Source organism: Prinia subflava, chromosome 6 (assembly GCF_021018805.1).
Source record: "Prinia subflava isolate CZ2003 ecotype Zambia chromosome 6, Cam_Psub_1.2, whole genome shotgun sequence".
Lineage (NCBI taxonomy): Eukaryota > Metazoa > Chordata > Aves > Passeriformes > Cisticolidae > Prinia > Prinia subflava.
The window spans coordinates 12838642-12853840 of NC_086252.1; the positions used below are offsets into that span (position 1 = coordinate 12838642).

The 15199-nt window shown below is 43.9% G+C and overlaps 1 protein-coding gene across 1 annotated transcript in view; it reads left to right on the plus strand.

Annotated features, from left to right (window-relative positions):
- Window positions 1–6391: 6391 nt before the first annotated feature.
- Window positions 6392–15199, plus strand: part of FAM117B (family with sequence similarity 117 member B) — a 28095-nt gene continuing 19287 nt past the window's right edge. The window contains exons 1-2 of the mRNA XM_063400289.1: window positions 6392–7063; window positions 13924–14072. Of these exons, the coding sequence (XP_063256359.1) occupies window positions 6535–7063; window positions 13924–14072 (678 nt within the window). The 5' untranslated portion in view covers window positions 6392–6534. The remainder of the gene's footprint in view (window positions 7064–13923; window positions 14073–15199) is intronic.

The following is a 15199-nucleotide window of genomic DNA, read 5'->3' on the forward strand; positions in this document are numbered from 1 at the left end:
GTTTAATGTTTGTAAATGAAGAATTTCCTTCTGTAATTTGCAAATGTTCTCCTAACATGAGACTAGAAATACAGAAATACATTACATGTCTAAACACAACACAAATATAGACAAATCTATTATATTTGCAAGCTCTGTAAATATGAACTAAAAATGCTACGTTTTTGAAAGATAAAGAAAAGTTCCTTGCTTTTCAAAAGGTAGAAATTGTTCAAATTCAATTGTTATTGAATGGGAGAATTGTGCAAATTATTATTCAGCATCTTGGAGGATACCTGGGGGAGATTATACTGTCTCTTGTCTAAGTGAACTAGGCCACTTCTCTCAGTGTTACTGAAAAAAAGATTCTGGAATGTGGTGGACAACATGCTTTTCCTGCTGGTCATTCTCCTCCCTCATCCCAGTCCGAGAACAGTTTCAGGCCCCATCACTGAAGAAAGGACCCCAGTTGCTCTTCAGCAGCTGGACACTCACCACAGGGTTGTTGCTGCTGATGTTGAACACATGCTCAGAAAACAGATCTGTATGCATGGAAAAACCTGTCACATGTAGGTGAGCTTAGCACTGGCTTCTAAAGAAATTAACCCATTGCTTCTCCCAGGTAATTACAAGTGCCAGGAATGTGCAGTGGGAGCACCTCCCAAGCCTGCACAAAAGTGTTGCATTGAGAACTGAGGCTCTTTGTCAAAAATGTGTTATCTTAATGCCAGTGAGGCACTGAATCCTCTGAATGTTATTTCTATGACAACTTTTCTAAAGATTGTACCTTATAAAATGTCACAGAAATGCATTTTGCATTTTTCTTATTGCATGGAGTTTGATTTATGTCCAAGGTCCCATCTGTTGTTTTTTATTGTTTTAATCTTAATACCTTATTTCAATCTGTTTGCTTTCTCAAATCCCCACAGATATTCTGGAATATTAACTAGGCTCTTACAGGTTTTGTGTGAAACAAATTCTATTATATTTGTCCTATTTTTTAAATGTCTTTTTCTCCAGTTGATGTTCAACACCCACATAAACAAGCAAGACAATCTCACTCTGCGGGGGAGAGATGAGAAATGCAATGAAATATCTTAAGGCATAATCTAATGTTTAGATTAGACTCCCAGAATCTCTAGTCTTTCAACCTTCAATATTGCTTACATTAACTGTAGGTAAAAAAAACCAATTTCAGGCAGTTTGATTGCTCCTCTACATGTGCTGCTTTGCATTTATTTAATTTTAGAATAAGACAATAGCATATTTGAAGCTGTTTAAAGTACAGTAATTTTCTGTAAGGTTTACTATTATTACTATTATTTTAACAGAACATTTTTCATATATGTTATTATGAGCAGTGAGCAGTACTACTCACAAATTTTCAGTCTGTAGTACCAGAAAACTCCCTAAGTATTATCTGTTTTATTAGCTGTACAGTGGGATTTGGGCCTCTCAGTTTAGTTAAACCTGTCTGACCCTTGTTTCTGTGCTTTTCATTTGGTGTTAGCAGTTGACCAGTTCCCTGACTTGTTTACATCCCTGCTTTCAGCAGGTTCCAGATTTGTTCATGCAGCTCTGTGTGTTTGATCAGTCTGCCCTTGAGGCCATTCAATATGCTTCAGCCTTTGGATTGATTTGTTTGTATCTGCTGCATTTTCCACACACCACATTTTAAGAAAGAGCCAACAGCTTGCACGTAAGGGGCCAGCTGCCATACCTAGGCTTCATCTCGCAGCACTGAGCACAGAGCAGCACATTTTGGCAGGAGTCTGGATGGGTGCCGAGGGCCTCCAAGCCAGTGGGATGTGGGAGTGCTTAGCACCTCCTGGGGTGGCACTTCAGCCTGGTGTGTGAGCACAGCAGTGTCTGCTGAGCTCCCCGGGCCAACGGGGTTGATAAAAATTCCAGCGGGGGAGGAGCTGGAGACATGGAGATGTCCCTGTGTATGTGGATCACGTGTGACTCCAGGGCATTTGGAGTCACTAAAGTGACTGTGGTCACTAAAAGGCAGATTCACACGTTGCAGGTGGAAGGCTCACAGCCTCTGTGGGGATGAGGAGTTTCGTTCCTTGTTTTTGGATCACTGTTGGCACCATTACATTAGGTGTTATGGCCAGAGTAAGAGTGTCACAGATTTGAAGGAACCTCAGCCTAGAGGTTACACATAAAACCATATGAAATGTGTTGCTCAGAGGTGGCCTGGACAGCATTTGGCAAAGTGTGCAGGCAGAAAGGAAGGTGACAGCTGAAAAAAACCCAGAGCCTGAGACGTGTGAGTTGCAAGGAGAGTCTGGGGGATCTGGAAGGGAGGAGAGCTCTGCAGAGAGACTTAGATCGGTTGGATGGATGGGCAGAGTCCAACAGCATGAAGTTTAATAAGTCTAAGTGTCGAATTCTACATTTTGGCCACAAAAATCCCCTACAGCGTTACAGGCTGGGGACAGTGTGGCTGGACAGTGTTCAGGCGGAAAGGGACCTGGTGGTGCTGGTCGACAGCCGGTTGGATATGAGCCAGCAATGTGCCTTGGTGGCCAAGAAGGCCTATGGCATCCTGGCCTGCATTAGGAATTGTGTGACCAGCAGGAGCAGGGAGGTCATTCTGCCCCTGTACTCGGCGCTGGTGAGACCACATCTTGAGTACTGTGTCCAGTTCTGGGCCCCTCAGTTTAGGAAGGATATTGAGATGCTTGAGCGTGTCCAGAGGAGGGTGACAAGGCTGGTGAGGGGCTTGGAACACAAGCCCTATGAGGAACGTTTGAAGGAGCTGGGGTTGTTTAGCCTGGAGAAGAGGAGGCTTAGAGGTGACCTTATTGCTCTCTACAACTTCCTGAAGGGAGGTTGTAGACAGGTGGGGGTCGGTCTCTTCCACTGGGCAGCAACTGACAGAACAAGGGGACACAGTCTCAAGCTACATCAGGGAAGGTACAGGTTAGATATTCGGAAAAAACTTTTCACTGAAAGAATAATAAAGCACTGGAATTGTCTTCCCAGGGAGGTGGTGGAGTCACCATCTCTGGATGTGTTTAAAAAAAGACTGGACATGGCACTTAGTACTATAGTCTAGTTGAGGTGTTAAGGCATAGGTTGGATTTGATGATCTTAGAGGTCTCTTCCAACCTCATTATTCTGTGATTCTGTGAATCCAAGTTATTTGGGGCTGGGGTTTTGTTTTGAGGGTTTGGGTTATTTTGTAATTGAAAAAGAGTTTCAAAACTAATTTCAAGTTCATAATCCTGCTTTAGCTCTTCCCATTATTTCCATAAGGTGTAGGAGTAAGATCCTGTTGTAACACATTTGTTACGGTTTAAACAAATGAATGCTAGAAGTACACGGTGTTTGAGTAGGTCTGAGTACATGACTTTACATGTTGAGCTCTCACGTCTGCTGCGTGCAAAGCAGCACAACTGATGATGAGCAGTGCACATAAATGCTTTGCTTTATATTCTCACAGCTGCTCTGTGGAGCAGTGCCATCTCTGCAGTGTGACAATAATGTGGGAAGTACTATAATTGTCACAGGTATCTTCTGCAACCGAAGTCGTGACTTGGCTCCATAGTATGCAGCATGAAAATAAATATTAATCAGTACCTGTCATTTTTGGCCTCTTCAAAACCGTAACAGAAATAAGAATGCTTTCAGAATACTTTGTGCCTTAGAAGTGTCTCTATGGCACACTGCTAGCAAGTATTGTGAAATATTTCTGGTGAGAATAAACTGGGATGAAAGTCTGCTGCACAACTGTACAGGCACTGGGAGTGGGTGCTGTCACAGGAAGAACTGCGTCTTCTGCTCTTGACTGAAAATTGCAGCAAAGAAGTGAAACAAATGCTGCATAAATTAACCTTCTTTAGGATAACTGCACTGTTCTGAGCTGCTGTTGTGGTTTAACCTGTCAGGCAGCTGACAGGGCAACCCCACACAGCTACTCTCTCACTTGCTCTTTCCCAGTGGGTGGGGGAACTGACCTGGGGGGGGGGGGAAAAGTAAAATTTGTTGAGATTCAGACAGTTCTATAGGGCATATAATGATGACTATAGATATTAATCTAGTAGATATTATAGAGATATAAAATATATCTATAACACTAATAGAAGAATACAGAAAGCAAGTGATGCACTGCAATTTCTCACCACCTGAGCCCAGCCAGTCCCTGAGCAGCAGCCCCCAGCCAGCTTTCCCCCTCATTGACATGCTGGGCTTGCTGCTGTGTGGTGCAGAACATCCCTTTGGCCCACTGGGGTCAGCTGTCCTGCCTGGGCTCCCCAGCTTCTCATGCCCGCCAGCCTCCCTGATGGTAGGACTGGGTGGGAAGATGAAAAGTCCGTGTTCCCCCTGGTGCCTTTCTGCCAGCAGCTCCAGGTAGGGCTGTTCTCTAGCTGTGGTGTTTTGCTAGTTGGTGAAAACAGCTGTTATTTCTTGATTGCATCTCTTGGGATCTGCAACGTCATCTTGCCATTTAGTTCCTAAAATCTTGTTCTCCTAGTCCCTTGATCTTACTTTGTGTTACGGCAAAACTGGCTTTTAGAAGGATTCAGACTATTTTCTTCCCCTTCTCAAAAATTTCTGTCGCTGCGTTGCCCCACAGATGAGCCAAAGAAACAGCTTAAGGACAAAGCAGCTGACAGGTTCCATTTATTTCTCTGGACATGCTGGGTGCTGGTTTTCTGACTCCTGGGTGTTTACCTGTGCAGAGCTTTAAAGCTGAGGTTCTCTTTTTCAATACATATGTGGAGTCACTGAGGGAATTACGAGATCCCTTCATCCCCACAGCTTACACTGTTCCTTTCCTCTCAGCCATTCCCGTAGAGCACTGTCTCCCAGGTAGTTCATTAATTGTGGGTTAACTGGGATTTTGATGACTTGCCACATTGTACCAGCAGTGCTTGTCATGGCTACAGGAAAATGACTGGGAAGTGTCCCAATGTGCAATTTACAAGGTAACAAGTAAATTGCGGAGTTGACGGAAGGGATACAATGGGGCTGATGGTGATCTGCCAGGATTCTGGAGCCTTCCCTTGCAGCCGCTTTCAGGGGTAGCACAGGGTAATTCTTGAGACTGGGCACAACCTCTTGCAGTACGTTTTGACTGATCCATGCAGCTCTCTTTCAGGCCATATTACTAGCATTCACAGTACCTGTGAGAGAGCATTATGCCTTTCAAAATAAATGTAATTAATCCAGAATGCAAGAGCTTACTTCACGACAACCTCATCACTACATCTGTCCTGTTCTCTTTTGCCAGTCCGGTTCCTCACAAAAAGCTCTCAACTCTGACAAGAGCTTTACTCTCCAAGGCTTTAGGTAAGCCAGGATCCAGGCATCCTCAAGAAGAGCCTGTGCACATTGCCTTCCCTTTCAGGTTTGTTTAACTTGTCAGCCACAAGGATAGACCTCTTCAAAAGAAAACTGGGGACTTTTAAGTGAAGTGGGTTTCAACCAGAAACAGCAAAAGAGAGAGGAAAAGGACCAAACCCAAGCACAACCAAGATGAAGAGAGCAGTATCTAAATTGTTGTCACACCATTTGTATCATAGCAATGCATGCTTTTCTATTGCAATGTGTAGAGCAGTATTGAAAAGAATCTGTGTATATTCTGGTAGCTCAGCTCTTTATTTGCAATAAAGACAGAAAAAGATTTATTGATTCTCTCTCCTGTTGAGGGTACTAACGTGTTTACCTTGCATCTAAATAACCAAACAAAGGCCTGTTCAATGCACCTATTCACTGCTCTCATGTATAAATTTGGTTAAGAGGATGTCAACAGTTAACGAATATTGATTAAAGATTACAATGAAGATGCAACTAATCTGACCTAACGAAGGAGAGTAAACACAACAGCAGTTAAGGGAAAAGGGGGTCAAGTCTGCCTGGATATTGCCCACGTCTCCGGTACCATCATCGGTAACACCGAGCTGGTGGCAAAGCGATTGGATAAACCGCTGGTGGAGCCCCGTCCCCTCCTGGAGAGCACCTCGGGCTAGGAATGATGGAATAGGGATAATGGTCCCTTAGAATGCGACCGAGAGGCGGGTAAGCCGCCGGCAGCCCGAAGCTCTGCCCGTGGCGGGGGTGGCCCGGCCTGAGGGGGAGGCGTGAGGGGAGCCGGGAGCGCGCGCCGTTCCCGCCGGGGCTGCCCCGCCGCACGTGCCGGGGGCAGCGCGCGGCCCCGCCGCCGCCCGCGTGCGGCTCTTTAAGCGCTGCCCCCGCCCCGCGCCCCCCCGCTCCCTCCGCGCGGGCTCGGCCACTCAGGCGCGCGCCCCGCAGCCAATGGGCGCGCCGTAGCTGCGCGAGGCGAGCGGCGCCGCGCCCAATGGGAGGGCGCGGTGGGCGGGGCGCGCGGCCGGGGCACTATTGTTGATGAGGCGCACGGAGGCTGCGGGCGCAGCGGCGCGGAGGGGACGGGACCGGGACGGGAACCAGGACGGGGCTGCGGCGGCCGTCACTGCCGCCACCTGAGGCGTCGGACCTCGCGAGGCGCGGCCCGCACCTCGCACCTTCCCCTCCCTTCCCCGCCTCAGGCCGCCTTCCGCGAGCCCCGGCTCCCGACGGATAATGTCCCACCAGCGCGTGAGGCGCGGCGGCTCCCCGACCCCCGCCACCTCCGTGGCGGGGGGAGGCGGCGCGGCGGCGGCGGGCGGCGGAGCAGCGGGAGCGAGCAGCCGCCTCCAGCCCATGCGGGCCACGGTGCCCTTCCAGCTCAAGCAGCAACAGCAGCAACAACATGGCAGCCCCACGAGGAGCGGTGGCGGCCCGGCAGCGGGGCTCCCACGCGCGACGCCCCCCTGCAGCAGCGGGCGCGGCGGCCCCGCCACGGCCCCGCCGGGGGGAGCGGGCAGCGGCGGCAGCGCCGCCTCCTCGCGGGGCAGCCCCACGCGTGGCCATGGCGGGGCGCGGGGCAGCCCCCCGCGGCACCACCACCTGCCGCCCCCGCCGCCGCCGCCGGGCTGCGGGCCCTCGCCCTGCTCCTCGCCGGTGTCTCCGCTGCCGGAGGGCAGGGTCCGGCACCACCACCGGCGGCAGTCGCCGGAGCCGGGCAGGAGCTCCCCAGAGAGGAAGAGTCCCAGCTCCCCCGTCTGCAAAGGTGAGCGCCGAGGGGTGCGGGCCAGCGGCCAAAGGCACGTCCCGGGCGGCCGGGCCAGGCGCGGGGTGCAGGGCTGCGGCCGGCGGTGCCTTCGAGCGCGCCGTGCCCCGGGGCAGAGGTAGGGACAGGGCTATGCCCGGGCTGGTGCTCGCCCTGCCCTTTCTCTGGCTGGCGGCAGGGCTCGCCGGGTGTGTGTGCGTGGAAGGGCTCGTTGCTTTTGTTGCTGCTCTCTTGCGCCCTGGCTTTCAGAAGAGGAATAGAGAGCCGTGCGTGCCATGTGGGGGTTGTGACCGCTCCTGTAGTACCGCGAGTACTGCCTTGGGTTGGCAGATGAAAGGCATTCAGGAGGGTAGATGTACTTAAGGTGCTTAGACACAACCTTAGGGTGAATTTGGTGTTTGGGGGCTGTTGTGAAGCCTTCACATCTCCCCTTTTCTGCACACCTAGTGCCAGATGGATGGTATATGTGGTTGTGATCCAAACAGTGTCCCAAAGCTTGGAATTCAAGAACTAACTAGTGCTGTAGGCATGGCACATAGCTATAAAACGAAAGTACTCAGTATCTCTCTTAGTAGTTGCTTTCAGCATGAACCCCGCAGGAGGATGTGTGCTTGAGAGTGATGACAAGCTTGTGCTACAGTGAAGATAGAAAATAGCATAATGATGGCATACATTTTGTAACAAACGGCTTCTTAACTTTTTGCATAATTGAATCTTACTGGGAATGCTGGAATGTAAGTAATATATTGCATCAAGCTGAAGATAATAGACGCTGATACATTTAAGTCCTTTTTCTTCTTGGGTTAAAAGTTTACTCAAAAATGCATCAGTGAGGCTTTGTGTTCACATCCTCAAAGCTAGGAAAAAAAATGCTACTTTTAAGATACCAAAGCTTGCAGCTACTCATTTCTGTGAAATCACCTGTGGTAATTTAAAGAGTAAAGTTGACTAATAATGCAGAAGTGTACATGCAGAAATCTAGGAGTAGCCCTCCCTTTAACACTTCTGCTTCTCCTGATACTCCTCCCCCTTCCTAAAATACTGATTGTAACCAGACTACCACGTTGGGTTCTTTCTTTTTTCCTGACTCTTGGGGAATGGTTCTGCCAAATGAGAGAGTCATAACCAGTTGGTACAAGATGACTGTGTGTCTCCTAGTCTGCTAGTGTAAGAGAGGACTGATAAGGTTCTGACTTAGATTTTCCGCTTTCCAGATAAGAGTAATGAGGGTTTTATTAAGGCTGTGTTATATTAAAGGCTTTGGATTGAGGAATATGTATATTCTTCATTTGAGATTCTTGTTAATCAGTAATCTAGGAGACTTTATACACATCACAAAATCCTGTCTTCTTTCTGTGAACTTCACGGAACTCTTGCCTAAGGTGCGATCTGCTGGCCTGGAGAATGAGGAAGAGCGTGGTTAGCCTTGAGGTCCAGGTTCAAAAACTGTTTGTAAAGGCATGCGTCAGATGACTTAGGGTGGAAGAATTGCACTGTCTTTTAGTCACTGTGGAGAAGCCTGCTGAAACCATGCTGGCCTCTTTACTACTTTGAAGAATTAACATATGGAAGGAAACAAGTCATTTGATCACTCTTCTGTGTTAAGATAACTCCACTGGCTTTTTACAAGATGTGTGAAAACAAGAGTGTCTGTTTAATTGCTTCCACATGTTCCAGTTTCTGCGCAGTACTAGTACTGGCCCCAAATGCAAGATAAACCTCTTCAATATTGGTTAACACTTGTGTTGTGTAGTCCAGTGCTTGATGGAGGCTGATTTAACTTCAGGTTTTATCTTCATCTAAATGAGTAAACAGTGTTAGCTGAGAACAGGGAGGTGGAACTTTTTTTGCTAATGAGGCAATGGTTGTGCAGACACACAGGACGCTTGAGGTCAGAATCTGCTGCAGAATAACTTGGGTTTTTCTGTTTCTTGCTTTCATTTAATGATGGCTTTTGTTCATTCCTACAGCTGCATTTTTATAGATAAAAATGAACCTCGAGGTTAGACAAATGATAGCTTTTTCTGAGCTTAGATACTGGTTGTATCTAAGTTTAAGTTGTATCTAAATATAAGCTGTACACTTCAGACTCAGTTTCATGTTTTTCAGATTTTCTTTCCTGGGAAACAATTGAATAGTTTTGAACTTAGTTTTCGTGAACCTGCTTTATGCATGAGAACCCTAACTTGTGAATTTACAAATGAGACTTTTGTGGGTTTTGGGTGTGGTTTTTGAGGGGTTTTTTTAGCCCTTGTTTTCTGATCCGAATTGCAATTAAATGTTGGAAATACTCAACTGAATTTTCTGTTGACTATGGGATAATTACAAATGGAAGATTCTGTCATACAACTTCTAATTTTTCATGCTTTTCTTGCCACTCTCCCTCCCTCCAAAATATGACCAGGAACCTAGATCTTGCCACTACCTGTTTTTCATCTTTTACTTTCCCATTCTGCAGTCTCTAGCAATTATTTCCCAGAATTCATCTTCCAATTGGCTGTTAAAGTGTTCTGCCCTCCCCATCACTGGTGAGGCCTCATTTCTACACTGCAGTGCCTGTCCTGCAATCTCCAGTTTGGGTTCAGTTTTCTCATATGCCTCTTTGCCTGTCTGCAAACCACCCATTAGAGGCCGTTGTTTTGACCTACTAGTACACTGTTGCAACATGAGGTAGGGAATTGTGTATGCTCTATCTTCATCGGTTTTGCCTTGGTTTATTCACTGAGTAAAGATCTATTGGCATCTTGTTATATAAAACGCGTCCTAGAGGAGTTGAACTGCTCAGCTGCAAGAATGTTACAGTGTACCAGGCTGACTAAACAAGGAGGTCAAGACCAGAGCCATAGCAGTTGTTTACTTTCAGGTGCCTTAAGGCAGTGAGAGAGTTCTCTACTGGGTGCTGGACTTTCTGGTATATTCCAGCTGACTGTATTGGCCATCTAAACTCATTCTAAAAGTTAAGGAGAAAAATTGGCAAGTTTTATTTGGAAGAAAACATAATTGTTTTGTCTGTGGAAGGGTAATATTAAAGCCTGCTTGTGTGAATGGAAATTATGAAAATATTATATGAAGTCTAAAAGAAGTCAAATGTGAACCTTTCCTTGGAGGTAGAGAGGAAGAAATGGAACACTCTTAAGTTTCAGCATAGAATTTAATTATTTCAATAATCTGGTGATTGACATAATAATAGCTGCAGACTTGTCAACCTTAATGACCAAGGTTTTGCAGTAGTTTTGAAAGATACTATTATAAGATAAGAGAGAAGGCTTTGTGTACCATTATGTTCCTGCTCTGCGTACCTAAGTTGTTTAACAAATGGTAGGTGTAAAAAAAGTGAATTCATTTTTGCAGCATCATACTGTACATTTCTTGTGGCCAACAGTTCAGGGAAGCTTATTGGGATTAAAAATATTTTCATTTACTAGAGTTAAGTAGCTTGAACATCTTGGAGTTTCTGAGGTTTGGTTTTGTAAAACACCACTAATTCAGTCATTCTTCTGCAGTGGGACAACTTTGAATTACTAGTGAATAGTTCTCTTTAAATCTATGTGAGGATAATAGGCAGGATTGTCTTCCAAAGGGAATATATGCGTTTGGGTGATGTGTCTGTTCTTAGTGGGCTGTCTGTTCCGTTCTTTTAATGGAACATGAAAAGTAGGTGATGCCCCAGAGATCAGTTGTAGTTTTGGAAAAGATGGCTGTGCCAGCTGTATGGAAGAGATCCCATGAGTGTCCTTTCTGTGGAAAAGCCTGACCAGAACAGAACATAAAGGTCAGCTGTTTGCTTTGATGTCAGAGGAGCTAGCTGGGTCTCACCCCTTCTCACTGCTTTGGATAGCCCACTTGTATTAAAAAAGCCTCAAGTGGAACTGTTAGTGAATTTTGTGACTTCAGTGGCATCCTAGGCTTTTCTGCTGCTTGTTTTCTCACAGTACATGTTAGAGGATGTTTCTTTGGTTTCTTTCATACATTTCAGTTAGTTATTGGTAAGAATCTATATTTGTTCCTTTTTGCTCTTCAGTCCCACTGTTACAGTGCCTGAACTTAGGCTGCCTTTGGAGGTGCCTTTACTCTGCAAGAGGTGCAATACACTTCTGCTGTCACCTGTGCAGCAATGACTGATGAAGATGTGGCAACTTATTTTCCCACATTATGGACCACATTGATTTGTGTTATGTATGTTCTCTTTTGGTTTGTTCTATTACTTTGCATTGCTTGAAACCAGATTCCAGAAAGACTTTCTAAATAAATTTATACTAGTGGTGGATGGATAGGGGTGCTGATATTTATCACAAATACTGGTTTAGAGAGATAATCAGGCCAATTAAAAGAGATCTAATATTTAAGAAGCGTCTATTTGATGAAACAGCTCCATTGTTTTTCATCAGCCACAGCTGTTGTAACTGTTATCTCTATGGAGGCAGATCTCTTGTTATGTAGGTCACATCAAGGAAAAATAGCAGCTGAACACTTGCTTCAAGTATTGTAGGGGAAAGTGCAATGAAAACATTGTATATGTTCCCATTGAAATGTTTTGAAACAGGAAGAATTGTGTAGTAGACTTTGCCAATTTGTATAAAGACAGGTTGCGAAGGTGGAAAAGTAAAAACATATTGAAACATCATTCCCCCATCCAAATATAAGTAATTTGAAAACATATTTTCTTAAATGAGTTTTTAAATCAGAGGAAAAGAGAGTATTTACAGGCTTTGTGCCTTGAAATGAGCTGCTTCACTTGAACTTAAATAGTAAACAGGCTCTTCAGTTCTCATTCTGTCTGTTTGTTCAGCAAAATAGTCTTTCCAGTTGTTTTGTTTTGATTGTAGCGGAGAGGAGAGAGTAATAGATTCTGCTTCTCCAGTTTGGAAGCTGTCTGCTGCAGTGGCTTTGCAGATGATGTGGCTGACTACGTACACTTCCTGATTTTTAATTTTTTTTAACATCCTTTTTGTTTCCCCTTGGTAAGAAGAGAGAAGCTTCTTGAAGAGGAAGAATAATAACTGAGAAGAAAAACAGGGAGGATATGGGAGCTAATTCTAAGACAAATAACATGTTTGATTTAATTTTGGAAGCCAGCATAATTTTTAAGGAATGACATGCTGTGTTAGCATGCCACATTGTCCTATAGTACACACAAAGGGAATTGTTTTGAAATCATCTGATACAAACAGACCCTTCAGTGTGCTGTGTGCTGTTAGTAGTACTAAGAGAATTTCTTTGATACAGGAGTCTTAAGTGCAAACTCCAAAACATATTTGCTGTTACACCCTGAGAGCAAATCTGCTGAGCTTAGTAGTAAGGTTGTGTCATTGTTGGTACTTATAGAAATAATAAAGAAGATGAGGTTTCCTGGCTGCTTTGTGTGAGTGTGGCTCATTATAGTGCTAATTGTTTCCTTATAGTTGAACTGAAATATTTCCCACATTTTTAGTGTGTACATGTCTAATAAATTTGTATGAGGCTATTTAGTGTAGAATGTCACTAGCCTTAGGTTCTGTCCACTCCACTGACCTCTATACCTAACAGATTTTATCAGTATATATCATATGTATTTTTAGTAGATTGCAACAGCTTAGAAGTTGAATTTTGGACTTTTGATGTCAGTGGTTTTATTTTCTGACTAGCAGTCAGACATGAATCAGGCACAATTTCCTTTGCCTGTAAATGAGTTTATGTATAATACAATTTGCTATGTTATTGATACTTTTAGTGCAAAATTCATCCTAAGGCACAGCAAGAGAGGACACATGACTTGAGTTTTTCCAGTGCCCTATTATAAAGCTTCCATCTGATTTCTGAATCATGTTTGCTGTGTTGTAGCCATGTATTTTAGGACTTTCTATTCATTATAGGTAAGATTAATGCACAATTATTTCAAGTATAATTGAAATGCTTTTTGTTTGGAGTAGATGAGATGATAGTAAGTTTAGATCATTGTGATCTCAGGATTTGCATTTTTCATCTCAAAAGTGTGTGAGCACATATGTATATCCAAACCCTGGGTCTTTGCTGCTTATCAGTCTCTTAAATTTACCAACCTCAGTTACTGTTTTGAAGAAACTTTTTCAGTGTTTATTCTTCATTGCTTGTGGTGTAGTATTTTACTGCCAATTTACTTAAGACATCATTGATTGATGGGATACAAATTTTTATTTTTACGGTATTCTTCCTTCTCATATTAGTTCCAATGATTGTTGTATTTAACCTTTATTAACAAGGATTCCTTTTAGTATCTAAATTGGTCCTAAATAGGATGCCAGTATATACAAATGGGGTGTTGCAGAAGATACAGCACTAAGCAAATATGAATGTAGTTACCAAGCAGCATATAAAGGGAGGAGATGTCTCAATTCACTTGTAAAATGTAAATCATTACCTTATCAAAGTTGACTTCTGAATCCAAGGGTTATGCCGTGTGTCATGGGCTGGGTGATTAAAACATGCAGGTTTAGAGTGTCCCCTGAAGTAAAGTAGGTGAAGGACTGTGGGATGAACTGTAAGCTCAACATTAAACTGAAAAAGTTCAACCCAGTTTTTCTTCATTAACCTTTATTTATGTGTAAACATAGCTATTTTTATTTCTTCTACACCTTTATCATTTAAGATACACGACTGTTATACTTTTAAAGGAGTAAATAGTGGTGCATAAGCACTAATACAACATATGTGACGTAAGGATGTTTTTAAGGAAACTGTAAAAACAGATTTCAAGCTTATTCAAACAGAATAGAGCCTGGAAAAGCAAATTTAATTTCCATATTAAAAGTATCTTGTTCCAATTTGATACTGTTTCTTGTAGACTGTTAAAATGGGTAAGCTCTCTCTCTGGATTTCTTTGTAATCAAATGTTGCTCTAACAGACAAATCAAGACCGCCTTCCTCCAGCCCTTCCAGTATTGTTCGCCGGACATCTTCACTGGATACGCTCGCTGCTCCGTACCTCGCTGGGCAGTGGCCTCGGGATAATCACGGGCAAGCTGCTCCCTGTATGAGAGACAAAGCCACACAGGTAGGACAGAGATTTTTATCTTTGGAGTATTTAAGTGTGAGGACAGGATTTAAATGTAAGAAGTTTTTCCTTTGAAGACATTCACTTAAGCTTTCTTGCTCACAAGTTCCTATTCACTTTCAAACTGCAGGAATCCTATCTTTGCTATTGCATGTGTGAATTATTTGCATTCTTTAAGTAAAGGCTGAGAACAGTAGTATCTTTTAGGTGTTTCACTTCCTTCTTGCCTCAGGAAAACAGTAGTGCATTGTACATCTGTATTATTATTGTTCTTACAGGGTGCACTAGATAGCAGTGGAATTAAGTACTGTTTACTTTAGATTCATACAGAGAACTTAGTGATGTGTCCTTGTATCTATGTCTGTCTCCAGCTCTTCATCCTCTGTTTGTAAAGGCCCCGTAATGTTCACTTGGGTTTTATGCACCAAGTATAGAATTATATGCATTGAAGAACTGCCTTGTTGAACCATGACTGGTGTTGAAATCTAGCTCAACTGGAAAGTATTAAAAAAATACACGATTTGCCAATAAACATCAACTGAATCAAAATTTCACAAGCTTTAAAGGTTCAGTCCTGTGCCACCTGTAAAAATGGAACCAACAAACAATTGAATGAAGCTGGCAGTACCTGACTGTTTTTGTGGCATTGCCCTTTAAATGGAGTGTTGTTACATGGTATCCCTTCTGTATGCAGACATGGTTCAAGATGGATTATTCCTTAAAATATCCTAGTAGTGTTTCATTTCCCCTTCTGTGGGTGCAGTCTGGCAGTGGCTTTCTCGAACCAGTAGAATGAAAGAAAGAGGCAAATGTATCAGATTTTAAATCCCTATTCCTGGAACATGGTTCCAGCAAAAAGTCTCTGCTAATTCCAAAGAACATAAGCAGAATACAGTTGGAAGAGGAACTCATAGCATGTAGGGCATTCTTGTGTTTGAACCTCTTTAGATTTGGTAACAGTAGAAAAAATATGTCCACGTAGTTTTCAGTGTGTAAGGATATGTAGGGTGTTGAGCAGATGAGGTCTGCAGTGTTAATGCGGGGCCTTTTTGAGACCCACAGCCTTTTGTGGGAAGGATCACAATTCAAAGAGCAGGTCAGTAGAAAAGGAAGGTGTTTTATGGGGA